The sequence below is a fragment of the Chanos chanos genome, chromosome 1, assembly GCF_902362185.1.
Source record: "Chanos chanos chromosome 1, fChaCha1.1, whole genome shotgun sequence".
In the NCBI taxonomy this organism is placed as follows: domain Eukaryota; kingdom Metazoa; phylum Chordata; class Actinopteri; order Gonorynchiformes; family Chanidae; genus Chanos; species Chanos chanos.
Window position 1 is genome coordinate 17492829 of NC_044495.1, and position 24689 is coordinate 17517517.

At 38.6% G+C, this 24689-nt stretch overlaps 3 protein-coding genes across 3 annotated transcripts in view; all 3 read left to right on the plus strand.

The window, feature by feature from the left end:
• Positions 1 to 371: 371 nt before the first annotated feature.
• On the plus strand, positions 372 to 4064 carry pld4 (phospholipase D family member 4). Its single transcript, XM_030766800.1, has 9 exons — positions 372 to 379; positions 1282 to 1465; positions 1943 to 2063; positions 2165 to 2292; positions 2401 to 2601; positions 2837 to 2976; positions 3128 to 3293; positions 3443 to 3539; positions 3847 to 4064. The coding sequence occupies exons 1-9, from the start codon at positions 372 to 374 to the stop codon at positions 4062 to 4064; spliced, it is 1263 nt and encodes a 420-aa protein (XP_030622660.1).
• Positions 4065 to 9947: 5883 nt separating this feature from the next.
• Positions 9948 to 17773, plus strand: spint1a (serine peptidase inhibitor, Kunitz type 1 a). Its single transcript, XM_030766913.1, has 10 exons — positions 9948 to 10353; positions 11051 to 11205; positions 11550 to 11691; positions 13893 to 14063; positions 15663 to 15710; positions 15894 to 16025; positions 16616 to 16666; positions 17044 to 17214; positions 17409 to 17468; positions 17595 to 17773. Exons 1-10 carry the CDS (start codon positions 9948 to 9950, stop codon positions 17771 to 17773), a joined length of 1515 nt encoding a protein of 504 aa, XP_030622773.1.
• Positions 17774 to 19456: 1683 nt separating this feature from the next.
• Positions 19457 to 24689, plus strand: part of LOC115811581 (pleckstrin homology domain-containing family G member 3) — a 42837-nt gene continuing 37604 nt past the window's right edge. Inside the window, exon 1 of the mRNA XM_030773862.1 lies at positions 19457 to 19541. The gene's annotated coding sequence lies outside the window, so the exon portion shown is untranslated. The remainder of the gene's footprint in view (positions 19542 to 24689) is intronic.

The window sequence follows — 24689 nt, forward strand, 5'->3', positions numbered from 1 at the left end:
TCAGAGTTTTCTTCAAAGGATAATTTTGTATGAAAGTAATTTTGTGCATGAAGTTATGAATAGCACCTTTTCAAATTAAATGAATCAATATTTACTTGAATTTGTTGGGCAATTTTTTAATTGTGTCATGTATGAGTCTTCCATTTAAATATCCTTTTATCAAGAATTCTGAATTAGACAAAACAAAACAAAAGATTATATTTGAAGTGTAGTGGTGGATTATTAGTGCACCTTTGAAATAGAGAAATGAAAAGAGGAACTGTCAAGACGATCATAAATGTTTTTCCTTTCACTATGAGTGAGTGCAGAGCTCAGGAAGAGGAACATTAAAGTCTTAAGCACAGCCTAGAGTAACAAACGTCGGTCTGACAATGTCTGAGTAAGTTCAATTTCTTTTTTATTCTTTGCTAGTTATTAAGATAGGTAAATCATACTGAAGTGTGAAAACATGTATCCTTTTCTTGCACTTGGAGCACTTTGATGGTAGAATTTAGTGTTATTTTAACAGACTAACACTTACATCTTAAGTCTATAACTTAACATTACATTCATTGAACTTAATTTTTTCAGCTCACCAAGGACTATATTTAAAGCAGACCATGGGCTGTTTTCTCCCTACAAAAGTTTAAATGATAACTATCTGTCCAACCGGCGGGTAAGAACATATTTTAAATATCACTCTTGCAAGAATGTTTATTTACGTTTCAGAAAGTTAAGTAATTGGTGCTGTACTGCATACGTGGGGATACGTTGTGATTTGTTTTGCGACTTTCAGGGCCCATGCCGGATTATTCCTTGGACTCTGACTGTGGGATTTTTGGCGTTGATAACTGTCCTGCTGTCTTTGTCTATACTGGAGAAATCAAAACAGGAAATAAGTCATGAAACTACAGGCCCCAGCCACAATGAAACTCAACAGGATATAGAAAACAGACCACATACGTCTACAGATCAGCAGAGCAGGTGTGAAGTGGGATGGGGCTTATTACATTAAGTAAATTGAGTGAGAAGACATAACTTCGATAAACATCCTGAAACGAGTCTTTTGTTCAGTTAACATACTAATTTTCTTTCAAACTGTCATGACTTTTTGTAAAACCGGGGTAGCTGTAACCACTGACACATTACTCTGCAATGTTTTGTTTTTCCACTTTTAATATTCAAATAATTTTACCCGTCTGTATTGAAGTTGAAATGGACTTTAGCTGAGTGCAGTTATCACAATGTCCCATCATGACTGAGATATATGACAGAAAATGAGCAATTCTATTGTGTGCATAGGATTATAGTTGTTGAGAGTATTCCTCTCGACATGAAATATGAGGTGAATGCTACCTTTGGAACACCGCTGTACAAAGCATGGAGCGACCTTCTCTCCATGGCAGAAGAGCAAGTTGACATTGCCTCCTTCTATTGGTCTCTCACAGGTGAAGACATCAACGTTAACTCATCTACTGACCAGCCTGTAAGCACTTATTCTCCTAAAACACAGCTATTCTCAATTATCAATTTCAGTATTGGACAGGTTACGACCCAAACAGACTAAAATTCTGTTAGCGTTTACAGTCAGTTAGCTATATGTTGACGTATTTCCACCTGAAAGTGATTTCTAGAATACTTTGGACGTGTCAGTGTGAACGAAATGATTAGCAATAATTCTGAGTTGTGCTCAAAGGTATGATGTGTTTATGTTAAAGTGGACAGCACTCCAAATATATCGTTGTTTTTTTCCCTCTTTATAACCCTTCCACTAACCTATTGGCGTTCATGTGATGATGTAATGTCTAACTGACCTCCTCATTGTAACTAAGTTCTAAACTCTTTAAATATGTTTTCTTTAAGCTGGAATGCTTTAAAGTAATGAAACTCCATAAGAATTTTCAATAACTTCTTACAGTACAATTCATGACAATAAATGTACATAATGTTTTATGTGTGACAGGGCAGAAACATACTAGAGCAAATAAAATATATGCCATCCAGAAACGTGTCAGTACGTGTTGTGACCAGCATTCCCACTCTTGCCAGCAACTCGACAGACCTGAAAGTTTTAAGACAAAATGGTCCGTGTCAGCTTTTAAATTACACATTTCACATACATCACATTTTAAATAACATCTACATAAAAGCAGAAGAGATGCTCATGTATTATGTTTGTGTTCAGGAGTACAGGTAAGAAGAGTGAACTTTGGCCATCTGACCGGTGGAATTCTGCATACCAAGTTCTGGATCGTTGATCGGAAGCATCTCTACATTGGAAGTGCAAACATGGACTGGAGATCTTTAACTCAGGTTAAGATGAACATAACTTTAAACTCACTAAAAATGTCATGACGATTCATTTTTTATAAACTTGGCCATTCTATGCTGGTGCCAACATAATGTTTTTTCCAAATGCAGGTCAAAGAGGTTGGAGCTGTGATCTATAACTGCTCCCATCTTGCCAGTGACCTCCATAAGATCTTCTTGTCTTATTGGGTGATGGGTCATCGCAATGCCTCTCTCCCAAATCCATGGCCTTCATCCTTTGACACCTTGATTAATCAGGAAAAGCCCTTGCTAGTGAACCTAAGTGGTGTGCCTAGTCAAGTGTACATTTCGGTGAGGAGAGTTTTCCCTGTTTCTCCTCTTTACCCTGATTTCAGGAAACGGGCTTTGTCCAAATTTCCATGCCACAACTTGCACATGCCTCTATGAAGAATAGTAGATGCATGGGTAATAATTAATGAGATGAACAAGCTGGGCTGAAGCGTTTCCTGGACTCATTCTTTCATACTGATTTGTTCTCAGTATACTTGCTCTGTCGTGCATTCTGTGATTTTCTCTACTGCTGCAGGGTTCTCCTCCTGTTTTCTGTCCACACTCTCGCACCAAGGACCTGGACGCTATATTGTCAGCCATTGCAGAGGCAGAGCGCTTCATTCATATAGCACTTATGGAATACTTACCCTTATCTCAGTTCTCACGTCCTAAGAGGTGAGCCTGCTATTTTTTTGTCGGATAAATACAAAATTACAACATGTTAGGATTTCAATGATCCCAAGAGAAAGTTAATGCTCTGTAGCTTGCTGCCTATAAAAGTGCTCTAACTGCACAATTCTTAACAGTGAACCCATTTACTCCCCAGGTACTGGCCAGTTATTGATGATGCAATAAGGGGGTCTGTTTTTGAGAGGAATGTGTCTGTGCGTCTGCTGGTCAGTTGTGGGCGTAATTCTGACCCTACCATGCTGCCTTTCCTTCAGTCTTTGGCTGCCCTGCAGTATCCAGATTCAAACGTTCATCTGGAAGTGGTGAGCAGCAGACTCCATTTGGCCAATACAGCATCTACGACATTATCAGTTGTCCTTATATTCCCCTCACTCAGACTGAGAAGTGCTCAGGAGTGATTATTTATCATTACATAAATAGTACATTATTGCTGTTTTCTTTCCTTTTTCAGAAAATATATATTGTGCCCGTTGGCAACCACTCAGACATTCCTTATGCCAGAGTGAACCACAATAAATATATGGTGACTGATAAGGTTGCCTATGTAGGTGAGTGATAAATTTAAGCAAAACTTAACCGTTTGTGCATAGCGTTTCTGTCAGACAAAATTCAGTGCATTTATGATATGCCTTTTTAGTAAGTGGTTTGGGAAACGGCAAGTATGACATCTGTGTGCCGCAAATTTGTTGCTGCTCTAGTCAGCAACTCAGTCCATGATAAATGTCTTTTCTACAGGTAATCAGAACAATCTTCACTCAACAGTATGACATAAACTTGCTTCAACTCTTGGACAACAATCTTTGCATCAATAGTAGTTAACAGCTTAACATCTATAATTCATGCTTTGTTCCTTAGGTACCTCAAACTGGTCTGCTGACTACTTCAGCAGCACAGCAGGAGTGGGACTGGTGGTATCTCACGACACCATAAACTCAACATATCCCAGAGACACATTTCAGGAACAGCTGAAAAAAGTGTTTGAAAGGGATTGGGAATCAGAGTATTCAGTTCCACTGGCCAGCTCTGGTGAAAACCCTGACTGTGCATTCTGGAAGATACAGAGAGGAAACTAGCAGTAGCAGAAGGGTTGGATATTTTAAGGGAACGAATTCCAAATCTAAGCAGTGCTATGTAAAAGTCTTTATGTTGTTGTGCTTTTTTTCACCTTCTGCTTCCTAAAAAGCTAAGATTGAGAATTTTTTAAGGGGTGGTTTATCACACTGGTCTACCACTGGTCTACTGTACAATTTCAGTCTAAATTAATAATCACGGAAATTTTCAATCAGTATTTAAGAGTTAAAACTGAAGAAGTTTTCATTCCACAAGTCTTCAGTGGAATCTTGATTCCGCTCTTCACACACCTTAAGTCAGTATTTTAGCCATAACAGACTTCAGATGTGCTGGATGATTAGATACTGTAAGTGTCCACTGGTTTTGCCTGAAATCAGACCCAGGCTTTAACTTGAGGACATTCATGTGCTTCTTGTTGGGTCACTGTTGCTTTTGTTTTGTGCTCAGGATCATTAGCGTGCTAAAGGGTTCATTTTCTCTGTCATGGATCTGCACTTAATACGCTCAGCCTCAGTTTAAGTACACTCTGTGTCCCTCCTTTACAGTCATTTTATGCGGAAATATTTAAGAATGTAGAACAGTCATCCTCCATTTCCCCCAGTTTTATCCAAACTTCAGTTGGTCTCACAAAGTAATACTAGGCCTCACAGAGACTTCTGTATGGAGTTTCTTTTAACCCCACAGTTTCTGACTTTGAAGGAAGATACTGATTGTGTCAAGGCGATTACAGATAACAGTGACAGACCTAACAATGACCCAGTGCCTGCTTAAAGACATTTTCTTTTAGCCTCCTTCTTGCTTCTTGTTCCGTATATGTTGAACCTCAGACAAAACATTACATCAGGTGAACTGCCACTGAACACACTGGGAAAGGGTGTGGAATTTTTTTTTCAAGTTTTAATGAATCATGAAGTAGAGAGTATTGTATGGATTAGCAAATGTATATACTCTTTGAATGAAATAAATGTTGGATGCTTTAAAGATTTATCTGTTTGCCTTTATGAATTATATGTATCTATACATGTACCTGCCTTCCTATATCATCTATTAAGTATAATACTGCTACTGCTATTCGTAACAGGCAATATTGTGAGATGCACTGTAAGATCTTGTAATACTCCAGAGCAGTTTTCATAAACTTCTCTCTCATAAGTCTATCTCTTGCCTCTGTTAATGTTTTTAAGCCAACTTATTGGACAGCTGTTCTGACATGCCTCAATAACACATTCACATCAGGATATTTTTATGCATGAAAGCACTGTGCACATGAATGATGGCCCTACTGCAACCCAACATCTAGAATATAAGTCAGCCTTTCTTGTATTTGACACCTTTTGAGGAGGAAATATTTTCTGAGACTGAAGCACTTGTAAAGTTTTCACATTTTCATGCAGTTGTGTTAACATTATGTCGATGCACAGGAATTCCTAAAAAAGATAAATTAAGGTGACACAAAACTCATGATTCAGCAGATAGATTGTGTTTTGGGGCCATGGTTTGGTGCATTTTCAGTGCAGCAGGAAAAATAGGAAACCAAATGTGAAGTTGATTTTCATTTTATACTCATGAGCCTGCTGCTGCAACAATTAGTCACATTTTCACTCTCATTTGCTGTCCTTGTTGAGATCAATACTGGTGGCTGACTATGTGAGTTTTAGGCATGCAGAGATGAATTTTATATTTGAAAATGACCATTAAATTATAATGATAGTAATAATAATGATGATGATGATGATGATAAACATAATAATACAAAAACAGCGATAAAAAAATCAAACAAGTTAAGCGCTAGCTCTTTGAGTTCGATTTCATTATGCAGCTGTGTGGTCAAGAAGCTTTGTGCAGCATCAGTAGATCTGTATTAACTGTTACCAAGGCCTCCTTCCTTCAATTCCCAGTCAGGCCTCTAGAGGACATGTGCATACAAAGACTGAAGAGGAATTACTAAGGTAGAGAAAAAGAGAGTGATTCAAATGAAAACTAAAACTTAAATATTACAAATAATAATTGTAATATTTAAGAAGTTCCTACAGTTACCTTTTTTATGTATTTATATGTTAAAATATAATTCTGGCTGTACAAACCAGTCACAGTCATTGGTAGAATCTAATTCCTTTGTGGTGTTGTTGTATTGTGTGGGTAATGTGTCACCAGGCTATTGAGAGGCCTTAAGACAGTAAGCGAATTATGTTTCAGAGTAGTGAGTTATGTAACTTGATTCATTATAATGTAAATGTGGTTATATGGAACTATAAAATACATAGTTTTTTATATACTTTTGTTGTGTCTTGATAGTTTTGAGGAAAAAATGTTGACATTGACTAGAAAATGGAGTTTATTTTTTATGAGAGAGGACAAAAGAAAAGGAGTTATTACAATGCCCCCCCCCCCCCCCCCCCCCCAGACTGATAAGGAACAACAAGACAAAAAATAATTTACAGTCCACAAATTTACAGATGTTCAGAGTTGATCTCACGGGTGCTGTGCAGTTTTAAAACCCATGAGATCATCTCAAACATTTTAGGTTACTGTTGTAAGATTATAGTGACATCTGAACAGACATGGATTAATGCAAATGGCAGCCCTCACAGACAAAAGGGGACTTTAGCATTAACACCTAGATTCTGATTTGCATCAAGCAACGCTGTACACCTATTGTCTGTTCGCTTCATGGTATAAAAGGCCCATCACGGTAACAGCTCTCTGAGTTAAGCTTTGCAGGCAGACATGCTGCCGGACTCCACCACCACCAAATAAAGCTTATCTCCAAGCGCGCTTTTGGTCCGGTTCGTTTACTTGTAAAATCACAGGAAAATAAAACACTGTTTACAATTTAATCTAGCAACACTTTGAACACTGTTACATGAATAAATGTTATGAACACTTGTCACAGCAGACTATGTGGTCCGGGCTGAATAACTGAAACAGAACATTTTTATGTGAATTCAATTCAGTTCAATTTTTTTTTTGTATGGTGCTTTACAGAATGCTGGACCCAGTATCCCTGGTGAGCAAGCCCAAGGCAACAGTGGCAGGGAAAAGCTCCTTTAGACTGAGATAGGAGGAAACCTTTGGAGGAACTAAGACGGTAGGGGGAGCCCATCCTCCTCTGGCTGGCCTAGACTAAATGATTTAGCAAATGTATGAAAGTTAGTGCCCTTCAGTACTAAAGATGTTTAAATGTTGCTAATCCAAAATAAATAAAAAAAATCAAATCAGGATGGGTGGATTAATTAATAGATTGTCATATAAACAGCAATAGAAAAAAAAGATCTATGAAATCATTCCAGGATTGTATGCTGTTATCCGTGGACAGCATCCACTGAAGCGTTTATCATTTACAGGGGTGCAAGCTGTTACACAGTCAAAACTGGCAGACAGACATGAAGGGCAGCGTGCAAGTAGCAGGTATAATGGCTGGCTGAAGTGACTGTTGTCCTCTGCTAAGCATGCAAAAAGGGATGAAGTGGACCATGGCTGGAAAAGACCATGAAAAAGGCTAGTCTAGACATGATGGTAATATGAGAATCACATGAAAGAGCAATGTCAATAGTAACAGCCAAGTCTTTGACAGATGAAGCAGACCCAACAGAGAAACCAACAATAGTGAGTGTTCAATCAGTTACCTTACTTCAAGCATCCTTAGGACGGAGTATCCGTGCTTCTATCATTTCAGAATTTTACAGGAAGAAATTACAAGTTCAAATTACGAGAAAGTACCATTTCTGATGCCCTTTAGGTGGTCTTGTGTCCAGGACAGCTGAGAGACCTCATCTAGCTTGACTGATATACACGGCTGTGTTTCATAATAGCGGAAGTTTACAGTGTTTCTGAAACAATCAATTTTCTCTTTATGCTTTGTACCTAAGTTTTCCACAGAAATAACATAGCTTAAATTTAAGTCTAGCGTACAGTTACAATAATGTGTGGCCTAAGCACATTCTGACTGACCCAAAGAGAATGGAGACGGAAAAGCTATTAGCGGGGAATTACTTTCGAATCTCTATTAGCATCTAAGGCAGCAACATTGGAGCACTAGAACACTCGTAATATGTTGTTATCAACTGGTATTGCTGACGATGTCTAACAATAGCTAACCTGGCTAAAACGGTTTTCTAACTTGTTTGGGAATGCAGTCAAGTCAGGTGTGACGTCATTCCCAGGCCCGAGTTCCGACTTCCAAGGTAAATGGAACGCACCATCGCTTCACCCCCCACCCCCAATGATTCAGTCTGTGGTAGCAAGGGAGGAATTAGATTAATTCTGAAACCAGGAAATGGTTTTGGCAAGGTTTCTGTCAGGCACAAGTCAGAATCAGTGATGCACTCATTTACAGGTGCTGTCCTTTGAGCTAATGATGTAACATTTAGTAATCATAACTTTGCCCAGTAGAAGCATTAGGCTGGTCTTGTCTGTTGTTTGGGCTGCACTAGCATTAATTAAGTTGTCAAAAGACATACTGCATGACTGAGAGCTTTTTTCTGTAGAATGGGGAACAGACACAGTCTCAGTAAAGTTAAACCTAGGAAACGATTCTTTCCAGCTCACAGAGAGTCACTACAGTAAGTGTGTCCGTTGCCTGGATTTCTGGTTGGTTAAGACTACAGGCTGTTATGCATACTGTATTCTAATTCTTGTTTATAGAAGGGCCCAGTACAGAAAATAGACTAGTCCCTGAGCTACTGTTTCATTTTCAAGTGATTCCTTGGAAATATATGGCCGAATTCATTTCACGATCTTAAAAGAATTTTACAAAGACATACAGTATTATGCTAATATTGCAGAGCTGTTTTCATAAACCTTTTCTTCCTGATCTCTTGACTGTTAATGTTTGTAAGCTACTTCATTGGATGTGCTGGACAATGCATTTGTGCGTCAGAATGTTTTGTGCACAAAAGCGCTTTGCGCATCAGTGATACATATGAATGTGACCCAATAGCCACGCTTTAACTCTACTACCCTCTTTCACTTAAGTACTTAAGTCAAAACACAAGACGGAGGAATTAATGTTAAGCATGTCTTTATTCACAAATCAGGCATGCAGACCGCCCACCATTGTTCTATAATTTGTTATTCAAGTTATTGCTTTGATGTAAGACATTACAATAAATGTGGCTTTTTGAAGATAACTGGAAGCCGCAGTGTGTTGAAAAAATTGTGGGTTGAAATTCAAAAATCGAATCAGCTCGATAACAATAATGAATTAAAGTTCAAAGTAGCATGACGCACAAACTTACTAGCTTTAATATAAAGCACAGTCCTGTGTTTGCTGCCGTAACTCCTTTCTTAGTGAAGGGTAGTAACTTCTAACCTTAGTAACTCCTACCTTATGTGAAAGTTGTAGGTAGCTAGGTAGTTTTGAGGGGCGTGGCGCAATTTGCGGAAGCTGAGCTTATTTGGTGAGACAGGTAGATCTTTATTTCCTGTAAAAGCTGCTATCGGGACACACCTGAGAGGGAAAGATCGTCAGTCCTTCGTTCTCAATTCCGCGGAAACGCTTTTATCTAAGAAGTACATCTTGTACGTTTCATCAGAATTTAAAAACACTTTGATACTCCGTCAAATGAGGAGAAAAGTGGTCGCTTGGCACTTCTACGTCTGTTCATTTATTTGGTAAGATTTCTGCTGTGTTGTACTGCCGGTCGAATCGCTTGTAAATAATGAGAGTTTTCGATTGTTTTTTTCCCACGACATTTAAAAAAAATCTATTTCTTATGATTAGGCCATTCAGCAACATACACTGAGAGTACTCAGTGTTCTCGTGAATTGTGCATTTCGTAGATCTGTGCACGCGATGTTGTTAAACTTAACTCTTCTTGCTTTTCAGATTTGTTTTCAGTGGCACATAATTGAGTACACCCTCTGGATCTCGTGAGGAGTGTATAATGAAACTCTTCCAAACTGGATTACTATTTTGCTCACGTGCGTTGCTTGCAGTTGTTTTTCTGGGGAGTACTCAGGCCCAGGTGACCGAGGAGCAATGCCTACAGAAATTCAGCACGGCAAAGGAGGATTTCGTTCTTAATGTAAATGAGTCGGTGAAGGAGGGCGCAGTCTTCCTGTCCTCCACCCCAGTGAAAAACAAAAAAGATTGCATTGTGTCCTGCTGCAAAGCTCCAAACTGTAACCTGGCGTTGATGGAAAATGGAGAAGATGGCGGGGTCAAGTCTTGTTTCACCTTCAACTGTTTATACAAGCAAAACCAAGCATGTAAATTTGTCAGAAAGAATGGATACAGCAACTCCGTCTTGACCTCGGTGCTTGAGAGATATCTCAAGGACTACTATCCAAGTAAGGGGAGAGAATATTCTAACATGTACAATAGCTATCACATGCTGGTGGTAAACATTAACCTAGACCTCCTCTCCTACATAAGGTTTTAATCATAATGGGGTTTTAATATTAATCATTATGCGATGTGTTGAAGTTTTATGGGCGGTAAACCATACGGAATGATACATAGTTAACGTGTAAGACCCGCTACCTATTGTGCAACCTGTGGCAGCGAATGATTCTACATGTCAGCACATGCACAAGTTTGATGCATTCACAATCCTTGGTTTCGGTTGCATGCTTTTCATTGTATCTCACTCGCTGGCTGTTGCATGCTTTTCATTTTATCTCAGTCGTTAGCTGTCCCATCAAATGATATGTTGAGAAATGAGTCACATTTCCAATTAATCTCCTAGGCTTTTAAATCATAATTAATTTGTAAATTGTCTTTAAATCTGAGGCAAGACTATTCTTTTTTTTTTAGTCATAAGTAACATATAGTCTAAGTAACGTTCAGGAGTTACTATGATTCCATTGCAAGGTTTTAGAGAGTTTACTACATGTGTACTGAAAATGAGCGCTGGAAATTCTTTGCTTAAATATTTGACAATGCCTAGATGTATTTTGGTTCATGCGTTAGATTTCTATACTGTTAGACAACAGTGCTATCACATTTCCCTAAGTGTAAATGGAATCTTCCCTTGTTCAGCGGAAGATGAGGACCTCCCGCCCATTGCCAATGCTGGACAAGACCAGGTAGTTCAACCTCAGGAGACTGTGTATCTGACTGGCATTGGGAGCAGAGATGATCATGGAGTCAAGGACTATCTTTGGAAGATGGTTTCGGGAAATCCTTATGCTGTTATAGAGGTGGGACTTTGATTGTTTCTATCCAAGATTTTCTAATAATTCCCTGTTTGTGCTCAGTGAAGCGTGGGTTTAAGTTTAACAACTTTGTGCTGGGGCTCCATGGTTTTGTTTTCAGCAGAACTGAATTTTGGAAGTAATACCTTGCTTATGCTAATCTGACTGATACTCATGATTAAGATTTGTGCATTTTCTTGTGATGAGACTATGCCGCCAAATGGACTTTTCCTGATTACTTTTTTAATGCTCACTTTTCCCTTCACTTTTTTTAAAAATCTTTTAATCGATAGATTACATCCCCTCATACTTCCTTAGAGCATCCCTCCACATATTTCCCTGTTTCTTAGAAAACAACCTTCAAGGATGAAGTGATGGTGTCAAACCTGTCAGCTGGCACGTATAAATTCCAGCTGACTGTTACTGATACAGGAGGACAGTCAAACACAGCACAAGTTACTGTCTTGGTTCTCACACCTGAGCAGTCTGAGGGTGAGTAAAATATTTGTCTGGCTGTAAGGCAGAAATTCAGAATACTGTAGTTTTAAAGTATGAATGTGTTTCACTGTAAAGCTTGCAACTATGTGCTTTGCTCAAGACGATAAATCAAACACAAGATACTAGGAAAAAGTAAGAATAAATGAGAATAAAAGAATAAAAAGGGAACTTTCAGTGACACTTCTGAAGAGCTCAGAGTAAAAGAAACATTTGTTAAACATGTTTTATGACTTTTATTCTCATGCTGAATTAGTCCAATGTAGCGTATGCTTTTTTTAACATCTGAATCACAGTTGTATTTCACTTGCTCATTAAAGGTAAAATATGCCTCTGACAAAATTAGTGATAAACATCCATGTTAAACGCCCTCTATACATATTTGTGCTCTGCAGACTTCTACTTCACTTTGGTTAGATTATCTGCTTCATAGAAAAACCATACCACCCTTTTTGCATCATTAGTACTGTTAGAACTGTAAGTCCAGTAAAACCACTGTCTCATGTATTTCTGTTGTTTCTCATGACAACTGGCTGCAGCAAATGTGCACTGAGATCTGGAGCATTTCATTGTTTTTCCTTTTGTGCACTTGTATTTAAGTGTATACCTGGCTATGTCCCAGAAAAGTGATACCTTTCCAACATCAAATGAATTCACTATTCAGACTGTCATCAATCTAATATTTTCGTAGGTGTGATCTAGTTATGTTTCTGCTGTGTTTACAATATCTGCTACAGTCAGAGACTAGATACAGCACTTACAGAGGCTGTATGTGCATCACGATGGTTTATGGGTGTTAGGCTGTGAGAATCATGTAAAAATTGCATATGGGTGTTAGGCTGTGAGAATCATGTATATTCGTGCAAAATTTCGCAGTATTTTGCTATTGTACTTTTATGTCCCAATTCAAACCAAACATGAGAAATATGGCCTATAAAATGTGAGAGAATTTATTTATTTTTTGTACTATAGTAGTTTTGTTCTGTAATAGAATTGCCAGGCAAAGGGTTCTGTACAGACAGGATATTTTCCAGTCTTAGTATCTACACACAAAAGTAGAAATCTGGCTGCTTTTACGGTCTTAAACATGTTTTACTGGCCTTTGAGCTTCTCATTCCTGTGCTTGGAAATCTTTGTCCCTTCTTTCAGAATCATTTGCCTGCACTTACAGACAATGTAATTAGTGCTCTTTTATGTCTCTCAAAAGAAGTTTCAGCATTTCGTCACTTGCAGCCTACTTAAAAGGCTAGCCGAAAATGTGATTAAGCTTCAACAGTGTCACTGAGATGGAGTCAAATACCGTCTCAACATTAGGTGGTGTGAATCATAAACTTGTACGAAATGCTGCCATATTAATACAATACTAAATGCAGCACATGTTTTGGTGTCTGCTATAATCTTTGTTGCAAAATGGCACACTCTTCCCAGTTTGGCATGGAACACAGAATTCTTTTGTCTGTTGTTATTTTTCCTGCTGCCTCCAGACATGTTTTGAAAACTGGTTTGACTGGTTTGTTCACAAACATGGAAAAATACCCTGGAACAGTATCAATCATTTGCTTAACACTGAAGTTAAATGTACATTTCTAACTGTTTGTTATTAAGTAATAATGTGTTATGCCACTAGGAAAGAATATATTTTAATATGAATGGTACTGGAGACCCCCATTGTCAAGACAGTATAAAAATGGCCCCATCAGTTGTCGGATATTATGACAGTAGATTTGCTCACCTCTTCTACTGTACCACTACTGCAACATTTTACTTAGTACAAGAAATTTTGTGTGGTCAAATGAATGATTCTGTAAAATACTGTGCATATCAACATGCACTCAGTGATAGCAAATATTTAACATGTGTCAGGCTAAATTCGTTCTTGTCCAGACCGAGACTGGAGGTCGAAGGTTTCACTTAAGTATTTCTGCACTATCTAACAATCTGTAACACACAATGAATGATGGAAACAGGAATGAACAGGATGTCTGCTTTTCCCTGACTGATGCTGTGTGGTACTGTGATAGAGGATTCAAGTGACCAAATTAGGGTGTCTCGAGGATAAAGGGAGGTTGTTTTGTCTGTTTATCTGTGTAGTTATGACGTTAGTTATAATGTAGTTATAATATTTTTGTAAACTCGGTACAGTACCTAACAGTTGAACTTATGCAATTGTGGTCTCATTACCTTACTCTTCTCATTAGATCAGTGCCTGATGCCTAAGAAGATGGGTCCCTGCCGTGGCGCTTTCCCCCGCTGGTTCTACAATGGGGCCTCAGAAAAGTGTGAGGAGTTCACATTCGGCGGCTGCAAGGAGAACAAGAATAACTATCTCTCTGAAGCGGAGTGCAACAAAGCCTGTCATGGAGTCTCAGGTACTCAGTGCTTCTGTGCAGGCCTCACTCTAAAATGTCAAAATAGCTTCAAGGTGCTTCAAAAATAAGTTACTTCAGGGAGCATGTTGCCACCTGTTGGCATAAGTACATGCCTCTGCATTGGCACCAGTGTTCAAATTTGAATACATCAGCATATTAAAGTTATGAGAAGTAAATAGAGGTGACTTCAATTACTATTGTAATGGACAAAACAACTTTGAATTCTTACTTATCATGATTAATTTTTAGATATCTGCAATTTTATGATAGTGTAAATTTCACAATGACTTGTTGAAATTATTTTCAAGATAAAAATACTGCCTGTTTGTGTAATCATAATTTTATTTCCACGTAATGTGAACTATCTTGAAGGGGGAGGGGGGGGGGGGGGGTTGTCGCCCAGGGTGCCATACAAGCTAGAACCGCTGCTGACTGTCGCTCAGTAAGCATCTCATTTACGCTGTTTCTGTTTGACCTCTAAAAAACACTTGGCCCTTCCACAAACGGGCCTTTTTGTGTGAGACTTGGCTAAGAGACTTGACGAGAATTGGCCACTGACAGCAGGGGAGATGAAAGAGCGTGCTTGAGAAATGGTTTAGAGAGGAGGAATCCATCTAAATATAAAATTATTGGTCACAAATTATTGCCCACATTTCTAAATAATAAAGGCATAGGGCCTACATAAATAAACTTGATTTTACTGATGCAAGGACGTCAGAAACAATGCATCCCGAATTCATCCCAAATTCATCTGGTGCACACTATTTTAATCAGGGCAATTGCATTGTGAACTTTTATGCCAGTTCAGCGATTTGCATTGGTGTATTTCACCATCCCTACTGCACAGGCATCCCCCTCTGTCCTGGGGATGATGTCACAAGGTCTCATCTAGGTCTCAGGAAGGGATAGCCATAATGCAAACAACCCGACACTGTTCTGTCTGTTCTGTGCTTTAAATGAGAGTTCCCGGTGTCACGAATGTAACTATCTGTGTAGAGGTTATACATCTCATGACTGATTTATGCTGACTGTATTATCTGCCTGGTGTTATATACAATCCCTTTTTGACTGTCAGGCAGTCATTTCATGATTCTGTTCTTGAGGTGGCTCCCTGCGCAGGATGTATGCTAAAATAAGCTTTGTCTCCCTTGTCCTTTTACAATTGTTGGCGTCTCATCAGAATCCATCAATATTAACCTGGGTTTATGACTAATTAAATATGAGAAGCGCTTTCCATAGAAGGGATGCCACTTTAGAGCAAACTCCGTACCAACAGCTTCATTTGCAGTGTGATGGCCATTCAAAAGCTTAAGATTACGTGACCACAGTGCACTGTGTTGTAAAAGCTTGCTCATGGTTAGTTGCCTATGAACCTGTCCTACAGACTTTTCATTCACACATGTGTTTTGATCTTGCTACCTAACTTTTTTTTTTTTAGTGGGTAACAAACAAAACAATGTCAATTAGTTACGATTTTGGTCTGCCATTGATGGTTTTCAGTCAGTGAGAGGTTTACACTGTGTGGAACATGAGAGACTAGAACGACATGTTACTTCTGATGTTTGCTGCTGTTGATTATGCATGATTTCTGTTTTACAGCCTCTGAGCCATCCAAGTCTGGAAGACTGGGTCCAATTGGAGGCCCTGGTAGGTTTCTGATACTTGCAGGACAACTCTGGCTATGTCGCATAGTTCAGGACAGTTACTCTACTGTAGAAGTAGCCATATTGGAGAGGACAAAATCTTTTTAAATTTAACTGACGTTGCAGACCACCTAAGACTTACTGCTTGCTCAGTCGTCACTTTAAGTCTCCCTTTTACCATTTCTAGGGGAAACGTGTGGCAGGACTTGTGAAGCAGGCGAGTTCACTTGTGGTAATGGTTGCTGTATAGACAAAGCACTTGAGTGTGACCAGGAGAGACAGTGCAGTGACGGATCTGATGAGGAGTCCTGCGGTGATTGTAAGTGCCAACTAAGATCTCACCCTCTCAGACTTCAACACTGCACACATCAGTTCTTACTTATGTTGATTCCTTGGTCTCTCTTGCGTTGGCATTTTGTGTAAATAGGTACATTGCATTGTTTTAATTTATAGTATGATGGCATCTACATCTTTTAGAAATTGTACCACATCTTCCAAAGCAAGTACTACTGCTGAATGTTTTCACATTATATATGTTAATCTACTCTCAGTAGGAAAGTCTGTCAAATGAACAAATATAAAAACATGAAAAAAATCAGTTGTCCAGAGATTTAAAATACAAAAAGAGAAAATATTCCAAAGCCCAATGGCAGCATATTAATGAATGGATACTTCAGCATTGTAGATTTCAACTTGACTCGAGATTAACTGGTGACCTCAGAGTTCGACATTCCCATTGGTTTACGTGTGGACAGACATTTTCCCAGTCAGATGTTCTATGTTTTTTTTGGCTGTATTTCAGCAGAAGATGTTATGACTCTTGATTTGAGTATTAGTTGAGCATTTGGGATTTGTCTAATATTATTATTACATTTTTACCCGTTGTCTGTTGTCTCTTTCTCTTACTAGTGGAATCGAAGTTTAGATCTCTGCTTGTGATACCTGTGAATGCAAACAAAGGTCAGGAAATTGCATTATCATGTATTTGTTTTATTTAGTATCACAGAATTTTGAATGTGTAACTATCAATTTAGTATCAAGTTCAATTCATGATTTCAAATCACTTTGTACTGAGGAAAAAATATGTGTACCTGGTGGACTTATTTCTAAGGTTTTTAGCCTACAGTATTCAAGAGAATCAAAATGTTGACTTAGAAGTGCGATCACCTGATGGACAGTCAGAATTTGTGTCCATTTTTTAAAAAATAAATATGTGGGTGATTACACATGTACTTGCCACTCATTAAGAGACACCTGCCCTAAAAAATAGCAGGTGTCTATTAAAATGACTTCTTTCAAATTTTTTGTGATTTTTCTTCATCTTTGCCTTCTTGTAGTTCATTGTACAGAGGAGCCTATGACAGGACGCTGCACAGACACTATTACCAGCTGGTACTACAACCCCTTTGAGGAGAAGTGTTTACGCTTTAACTATGGTGGTTGTGAAGGCAACGACAATAAGTTTGAGACTGAAGACAGCTGTATGAAGAGCTGCCAAAACGTTGACAGTGAGTTTAGTGTTTTTCTAATGTGTCAGAGGTCTATATTCAGTACGATTAACCACTGTTAAATAGTGCTATGTATTGTGTAACACAGTGGCATGTTGTGTTTTGTGCGGCTGTGTTGTGTGGCGTTACGTTGTGTCGTCTATGATTTAGTATTTATAATAATCCTTGTGTTGTCTATGTCTTATGTTATCCAGAATCAGATGTATTTGCCCGGCGTGCAAACTTTGAAAAGCAAGCACAAACTAGTAATTTAGGTAAGTACCTGTACATGTGTTTTGTTTTGTTTTTTTTTTATCTTGGCTTATGCAATGAATGAATCATGTACGCGAATTTAAGAAAGACAGATGATCAAATTATACTTTTATACTTCTCTTTTTCAGGCCTTATTGTTGTGGCTGTGCTGCTGGGATTGGCGATTTTCATTGTAGTGGCTTTTCTAGGTTTCTGTATCCTGAAAAAGAAGAAAAAACCGCAAAACTATCAATTGGCCACAAGTGGCGCTCACTCTATGGGGCACACTGATAGACTTGTTTATAACAGTACTACCAAGCCAATCTAACTGTGAGGATTAATCTATGTGCTCACTGCAAACAAGCACACTCATGTTTTATGGAGTGAGAGTTGCCTGGAAGGAGATTTGAATAACCCTAACACTAAACTTCATCTAGTATTTGCCACACTCCCATCCTCAATAGTTTATTCCCTTTCAGTAGTAAAAGGCATCTATTATGAATCTCCTCACCCACAAATCTGCCCACAGAACAACTTCCACTTCTAAAAAACACTGGACTCTGTAACACATAGTATGATGAATGCTGAGGAAATGTCTGAAACATTACTCATGGGCTGATTTAGATAATATAGGTAAGGGCTGGGTTGGGCTGTTGAGATGGAGGGAAAACAGGCAGACTGTAAATACTGTGTGGTTTCTCTGTATCTAGTTATTTCAGTTTAGTGTAGGTCTTTTAGTAGCGAGGATGTTAGTGTTGAAATTCAGCCAGTGGTCTCTTGCTGGAATTCCTGGTTACTCTTTGTAAGCTTGTTACTGTCTTTCAGCAATGCTGTTCTCAGGGTTTTAAAAAATTGCTGATGATTTCATGGTCAGTAAAGTGTTGATGGTCATGCTAATGAGAGAAATGTTGAATTAAAGCTAGCCACTAAGTGAACTTTTTTCTTAATATTTGTTGACATTTTACATGAGATACTTTTATTGGAAATTATTTGTATATATTTGCTTCTGTCTCATGGCAATATGTAGAGGTGATGCTTTATGTACTTCAAGATATTTTTTTATTGTTATTGAAATGACAAATACTGTGGATTCAAGAAAAGCTGAACGTAGGCTTGCAGAAGTGATTTTAGAGATGATGCTACTTTTTCTCACTGCATTTGTTTGTAGTTTTTATATGCACATGGTTTTTGGAAATCCCAGGAGACCAACTGTCAAAATTTAAATAAATTGTTCTGTTTGTCCAGTAAGAGTGTTCATGATTTGTTTTACAAAGCAGACTTTCCGGTAAGCATAAGGTCCATCCTAAACAACTGGCGGTACATTATCTGTGGTGCAAGAGGCCACAGATACAAATTGCCTTCAGACCAGTAGTGGGCGACATTGATTTACTTCATGTGAAAACGTCCACGGTGCAAATTGTGATTTGGTTGATACAGTGCCCCCTATATAGTTTTTAAAGGAGTAGTTCATGGTATCAAACTATGGCTCACGGCTCATTCCGTTAGCTTCCGCTATTGGCGATAAATTGCTCACGTGTTTTAGCAGTTAGCGGACACGACAACTGCGGAGATATTGACAGATATTCTGTAAAACGACATGAACTTAAATACCAGTCGTCTGTGGCCAATGAAGAACACTTTATTGGGTTAGACATCACTGTTTTACAAGTGCAATTTATACAGGACGACCAACTTGCATATTTCGAAGTTTACACACAAAGGATGTAGCTATATTTTATTATCAGACGTAAACAAAATCGACATTTGCAAGAGTCTGAGTGCTCCGCACTTAATGGAGAAATTGCCTGCCCAGGGAAGTCTTTGACAACAGTTTCTCAAGCTTAGATAGGTCTAGAATGTGGTCTTGCACACTCCAGCCGTTTCGGGTATAAGTTTGTTTTGAGTGTAACGTGTGGAGTTTGACGAGGCGGAGTTCAACTCAAGCGGAACACTGTACCGATAAACTGTGCTACCATTTGATGTAATCCAGAGAGCGAATGTCAAGTTTCAGTTTGGCACCTGAAAAGCGAAAATACAGCTTAAAAAAAACAATGAATTCTTAAAAAACGTTAATACGTCCGGGGGAAGCGCAATAGGTAAGTGAAACATGCTTCGGCTTTCATTTCTGTTCTAAGACATCAACATTGTCACAGAACACTGTATCAGAAACTTAGGACATTATGTAATTTAAGTATTTTTTTGTATATCACAGTCGTCCGCTCAGGCTTGTTGTAGCCGACGTTATGAGAGCAGTGCTCTTGCTGTTTCGCAGAACAAAGAATAATGAAGTTGTTGAATTGTCTCTGGTTGTTTAACTGCTTACCTGTAGGCTACATTCTTGTGTCCTGTCAATTTTATTTTAGAGATGAAGACACATTGTTTCAAGTGTATCCATTTTGCTTCACAGTTACTTTACAAGCGGAGCAGTAACCCCGCTAAGTTAACGAGACTTTGGGAGAGGCTTCAGAGAAATGATTTGTATGATGACAGTGATCAAGGGTGTGTACAATGAGAACCGATACCCTTTAAAACAAAGTTTCTGTTAATCATGCATTTTATTGCAGGAGTGAATAGTCTGTATAGCCTAATAGCCTAAACGCAAATCCAAATTCAGGGGCCGACATCTATCAGCAATATATGGAGTGGTGACCTAGTGTAACCTACATTTGGTAGGCTATTTCCAATTTCAAAATGTAGACACTGCGCATCCAGTTGCAACTGATGACAATATCTCCTCTTGTTAAACGGCAACAGAGTATAAAGTTGCACAATTACAATCTACAAGTTGATGTTGGGGGAGATAAACCTGGATTCATTTGGAGGCATCTGCTACCTACAAAGATCAGTTCGATCAGTGCACGCACACACGCATACGCAGGCTTCTGTTAAAGGGAATCGCAGCTGTTATCATTGTGATCCCCAGTACAAATAATAAGAACATAAAAAGTTCTACTTTGATTGTTACAGTATGTAAAATTTCTGTTATTTGGTGATCACTTCCTTTAATAATGCACACAAATGGTTTGTAAATGCTCTGTTTAAATAGATACTCGGCAGAAGTCGCATCATGAAATGTTTATTTATTTATATTTTTGCAACCACGGCTTCTGTGAGGACGTAGTTTCTGCTTTTAGTTGTTGGCCTCTTCAAAACGACGGGCCAGTAAGTCTTAAGAGATCCAAAAGAGAAGTCTCCACTAAGGCATCAAAATCAGTCAAAATGTCCAACAAATATTAAAAAAAATTAGTGCAGCTCAGTCGAAATCATTTTAAATATGCGCTCTGCCAGTATATTTCTTACGGTATTTTTGCAAACTTGGGCACACACCTTCACAGTTGTAATTGTGTCGAGGTCCTTTATGTGTGCCAACTGTGAAATTCTCATGCTGTAGACTGTAGCAGAGATTCTGTGCTGATATAACTGTTTGGGAGGTTGAATCATTTTGTTGGAGTATCCCTTTAATTGTTCAGTCTCACCAAGGGGTTGTCTTTATCTGTTTGCTTTGTTTGCAGTATCTGCTACTCATGGAATGTTAGTCTTTTAACCCACTGCACTAGGTATGAATATACACAATTCTTAACACACAGTTTAGCACACTGAATAGTAAAACTGAAATGAGGGACTTTAGCTTTAACTATAGGTTTAAGAGTGCCAGTTAAAGCTCAGGCAGGGACAACTCATGACGGGAATCATATCTGTGCTTTACTCTTAACTTTATGGAAATAATTTAAATTTGTGCATGTACTATTTCACTCACATTGCTTAATACAAATAAGAACTCAAAATGCTGGCAAGGCTAAGCATTTTGGGAATGATAAAATGATGTTTGCACAGTATGAGAAAACATTTGCTCCTGGAAACTGAACTTTGATCGGTTCAAGGAACTATTTGCACTTAAGCTAAGTCGCCTTTTTTCATTGTGTGTATCTCATGTTTTCAACGAACACTTGCTCTCATAAAATTTCTCAGCGAAAATATTAGCCATTAAGCTGCTGAATCTCTCTATTTTCTTTCTGTTAATTTTCTTGCATCCCCTTGGCTTGAGGATCACACAAAAAGGACGTTCCAAGGTTACACCTCGATAATAATGCCTCCTCTCCTAAGGTATTATGTGAGGGATGAAATAGAGTATGTATTGTATACAAACACGGTTAGTTTCATGACTGAGCTGACCTTGCTTATCTCAGCTTTAAAATGTCGTGTTTGTCCACAGAGGTGACTTGGTGAATTTTCCTCGAGGAGAGAAGGAACATTCATGTTATATACTTTAAAACAGCGTTCCCCAGCATTGCAGTGTGTCACACTTGTAAGTTTCACACCCAGTGCTGTTCAGGGCTTGCTCTATGCTACACAATAAACACTGAGGCACTGTAACATGCGGAGCCTTTCTGCACTTGTCCCTCGACATTTTAATACCTCTTATCTCAAAGGCAAGGTGATTTAAGTGTTTGTGTTCTGTGCTGAACACAGAGTGCATTACAACATGTCTGTAAGGTGAACAAGGTGAGTTTGACAATGGACTCTAGGTTACTTGTAGAACCAGTCACTCTTACATTTTAGCTCATTTTCTTAAAATCGGCATGGTTATTGTATGGGGACTGTCCAAACACCTTGCAGCTCACTTGTTTTTATTTATTAGAATCCATTCTAAACTACTGCTGTGCATTCCATATGAAAAAATAGTGTAAAATTATGTATGTATTGAATGCTTTTAGATTTCTTTCACAAACATACATGATCATACATATAGCATATACATATACCTATGCATTTGTCTAGTACACCTGCTGACAAATGAATGCAACATTGTCACTGTCCTTGAAATGGGCATAAGTGTGTTTCTCATTCCACTTAGCTCAACCCTGTATTCATTTTGTAAAACATATTTGGAGTACGCTGCTACAGGTGCTTTTGAACCGGAGGAACTTTTTCGTAGTTCTTAGAACTGTTGGAGGAGGTACCCCCATTTTTGTGTGTCCACACTGCAAAAATTGAGGATGATCATAGTTCTTAGAACGCAGTTTTGAGGGACTTTTTTAGCTCCTACTTCAGGGTTGGTCCTCTCCCAGCACAAGAGAAACCATGAGTGACGTAAGTGTACATTGATTGCAACTGCCATTTTTAAAAATCCATGTAAAACGTTGTTGTTGTTGTATGTTACGCAGAAGTGACATCACTATACCAAGCATGGACTGGCTTATGTCACTTCAGCATTCCTACTGGCAGTGCAAATGCAAACAGAAAAAAAGCCCTTGAAGGTATGTAGTTCTTGGGGGAGCGCCCCAGTAGGTAGTTCTTCTCAGTGAGTCCCTAGAACTGTTTGGTCCTGATTTCTCCATCTCAAGTCCCAGTCTGTGTCCTCTCTGCATAGAGTAATAATGCATGACTTAACTCACTTTCTAAGTACCTTTTTCAGGTGGTTTGAGGGTGTTTCTGCTCTTGTGATGTAAAACAACAAAGTCAACATGCAAAATCACCAAAGTTGACATGATGCTCCCCATAAGTTTCAGAGCAAATGGAGGCACAGTGCGGGGATCTGATTGCCTGTTGCTGTCTGGCTTAAATCCATCATGGTGGCCATCAAATACAAAGGGTTGGCTTTCAAAGTTTCCTTGTGGGGTTGAAAGTGTCAGGTTTATGTTAGACTGTCTGAGCTCAAGGTCACTTAGAAATTAAACAAAACTAAAACTCCCTCATGGAGAGGGTATTCCTTGGATTGCATAATTTGTTGCCCTAGTGGAAGCACTAAATCGAATCCTCATCAAATCCTCAAATGTTCACCAAATTGAATCCCCAAATCCTGTTCTCATCTGGTGAGAGGACACTGGGGCACAATCCAGACGATTACTTGGATGATGTTATTTTGGTATTGTTAAAATCACTTTGGCACTTTAATTTGTGTTAGTACTGTTGTGCCACAGCGTTACAGCACTGTGGACAAGCAAGTCTTACAGTTATATTTTCAGTGGCGTTTGACAGTTTTGGATTTGAACAGGCCTTGCTGATGTTTGTATGTGTGTATGTGTATGTGCATGTATGTGCAGGAGTGGGAGAGGTTCTGACCTATAGACCATCTTGCAAAGATGTTGATAGTGTCACATACTCTCAAGTGTAATTTTGCAGAAACTTGTATGCAGTGCCCCAACTTGTCCAGTACTTTTTGTGATTGACTTGTCTAAAATGGATGCTTTAAATGGCCAAGGTTAAACTCCCATAATATTTAATAAATCTGCTTAATAAAACATTTTAAATGCCTTTGGCCAAAATATTTGAGCTCAAGGTCGTCTCATTCAGGATATGCTGTGCTTTCTGCTCTTTAAAGATTTATTTTTAGAGTTAGTCATATCTTAGAGAATACAAACAACTTGGACTTCACTAAAAATGGAGTAGATTTCTAAATGGGCTTTGTAAATCATTAACAAGTTACACCGTTGTGACCAGGATGTACATGTACTGGGCAAGTATGAAACATTTGATGTCCAGATCTCCATGTTTGTTCGGTGAAAACAAAATATTATCTTGTCACCAAAGTCATCCCTTAGGAATTGCAAAAATGAGGCTTGTTTAAAACCAGAAAAAAAAACTTTTTTTTGGTGAGGTAAGGCCATGAATTTATGATGAAATTATGTTGCTTTCCCTTTATTTTTGTATTTTGCACACAGAAAAAGTAGGCAGACAAACTGTGATTTAGGTAGAGTAATTACTGCAGTAGTCAGAAACATGGATTAATGATATTTCATGGATTAAATGATATTCTGTTTTATTGTACTTTTTGCCTACCTACTAAAAATAGATTATTTGTCCATGATGTATATTGAAAACAGATGTCTGTGTGGTTTTGATTGGAACTGAAGAATGATGTGACAGAGCATTCAATACAGAGCACCATTACGGGGGATGTGTCTTTGCCTTTTTTTGTGACTGATGGTATTTTATGGTGTCCTCCCTGATGTAGGTGAATGGAGAACTGCTGAACCAACTGCTGAACCAGAAGAGAAATGTGGGAAAAGGGGCACTTCTCTTGCACTGTTTGAATGTGTGTCTGTATAGAGTTGAAATATTCTTTAACAGGGATTAGTGAGAAGGTCAGAGGAAGGTCAACCAAGACAAACAGAGGACATACGGCTGAAATAATAAAGGGTCTGTCTAAGTGCTTGCATCCTTGCTACGAACCCCAGCCTTTTGTCTTTATTATCGCCAGGAGTTGAGTGTCAGGACAATGTTTCTGAAAGCTGGTGCTAGCA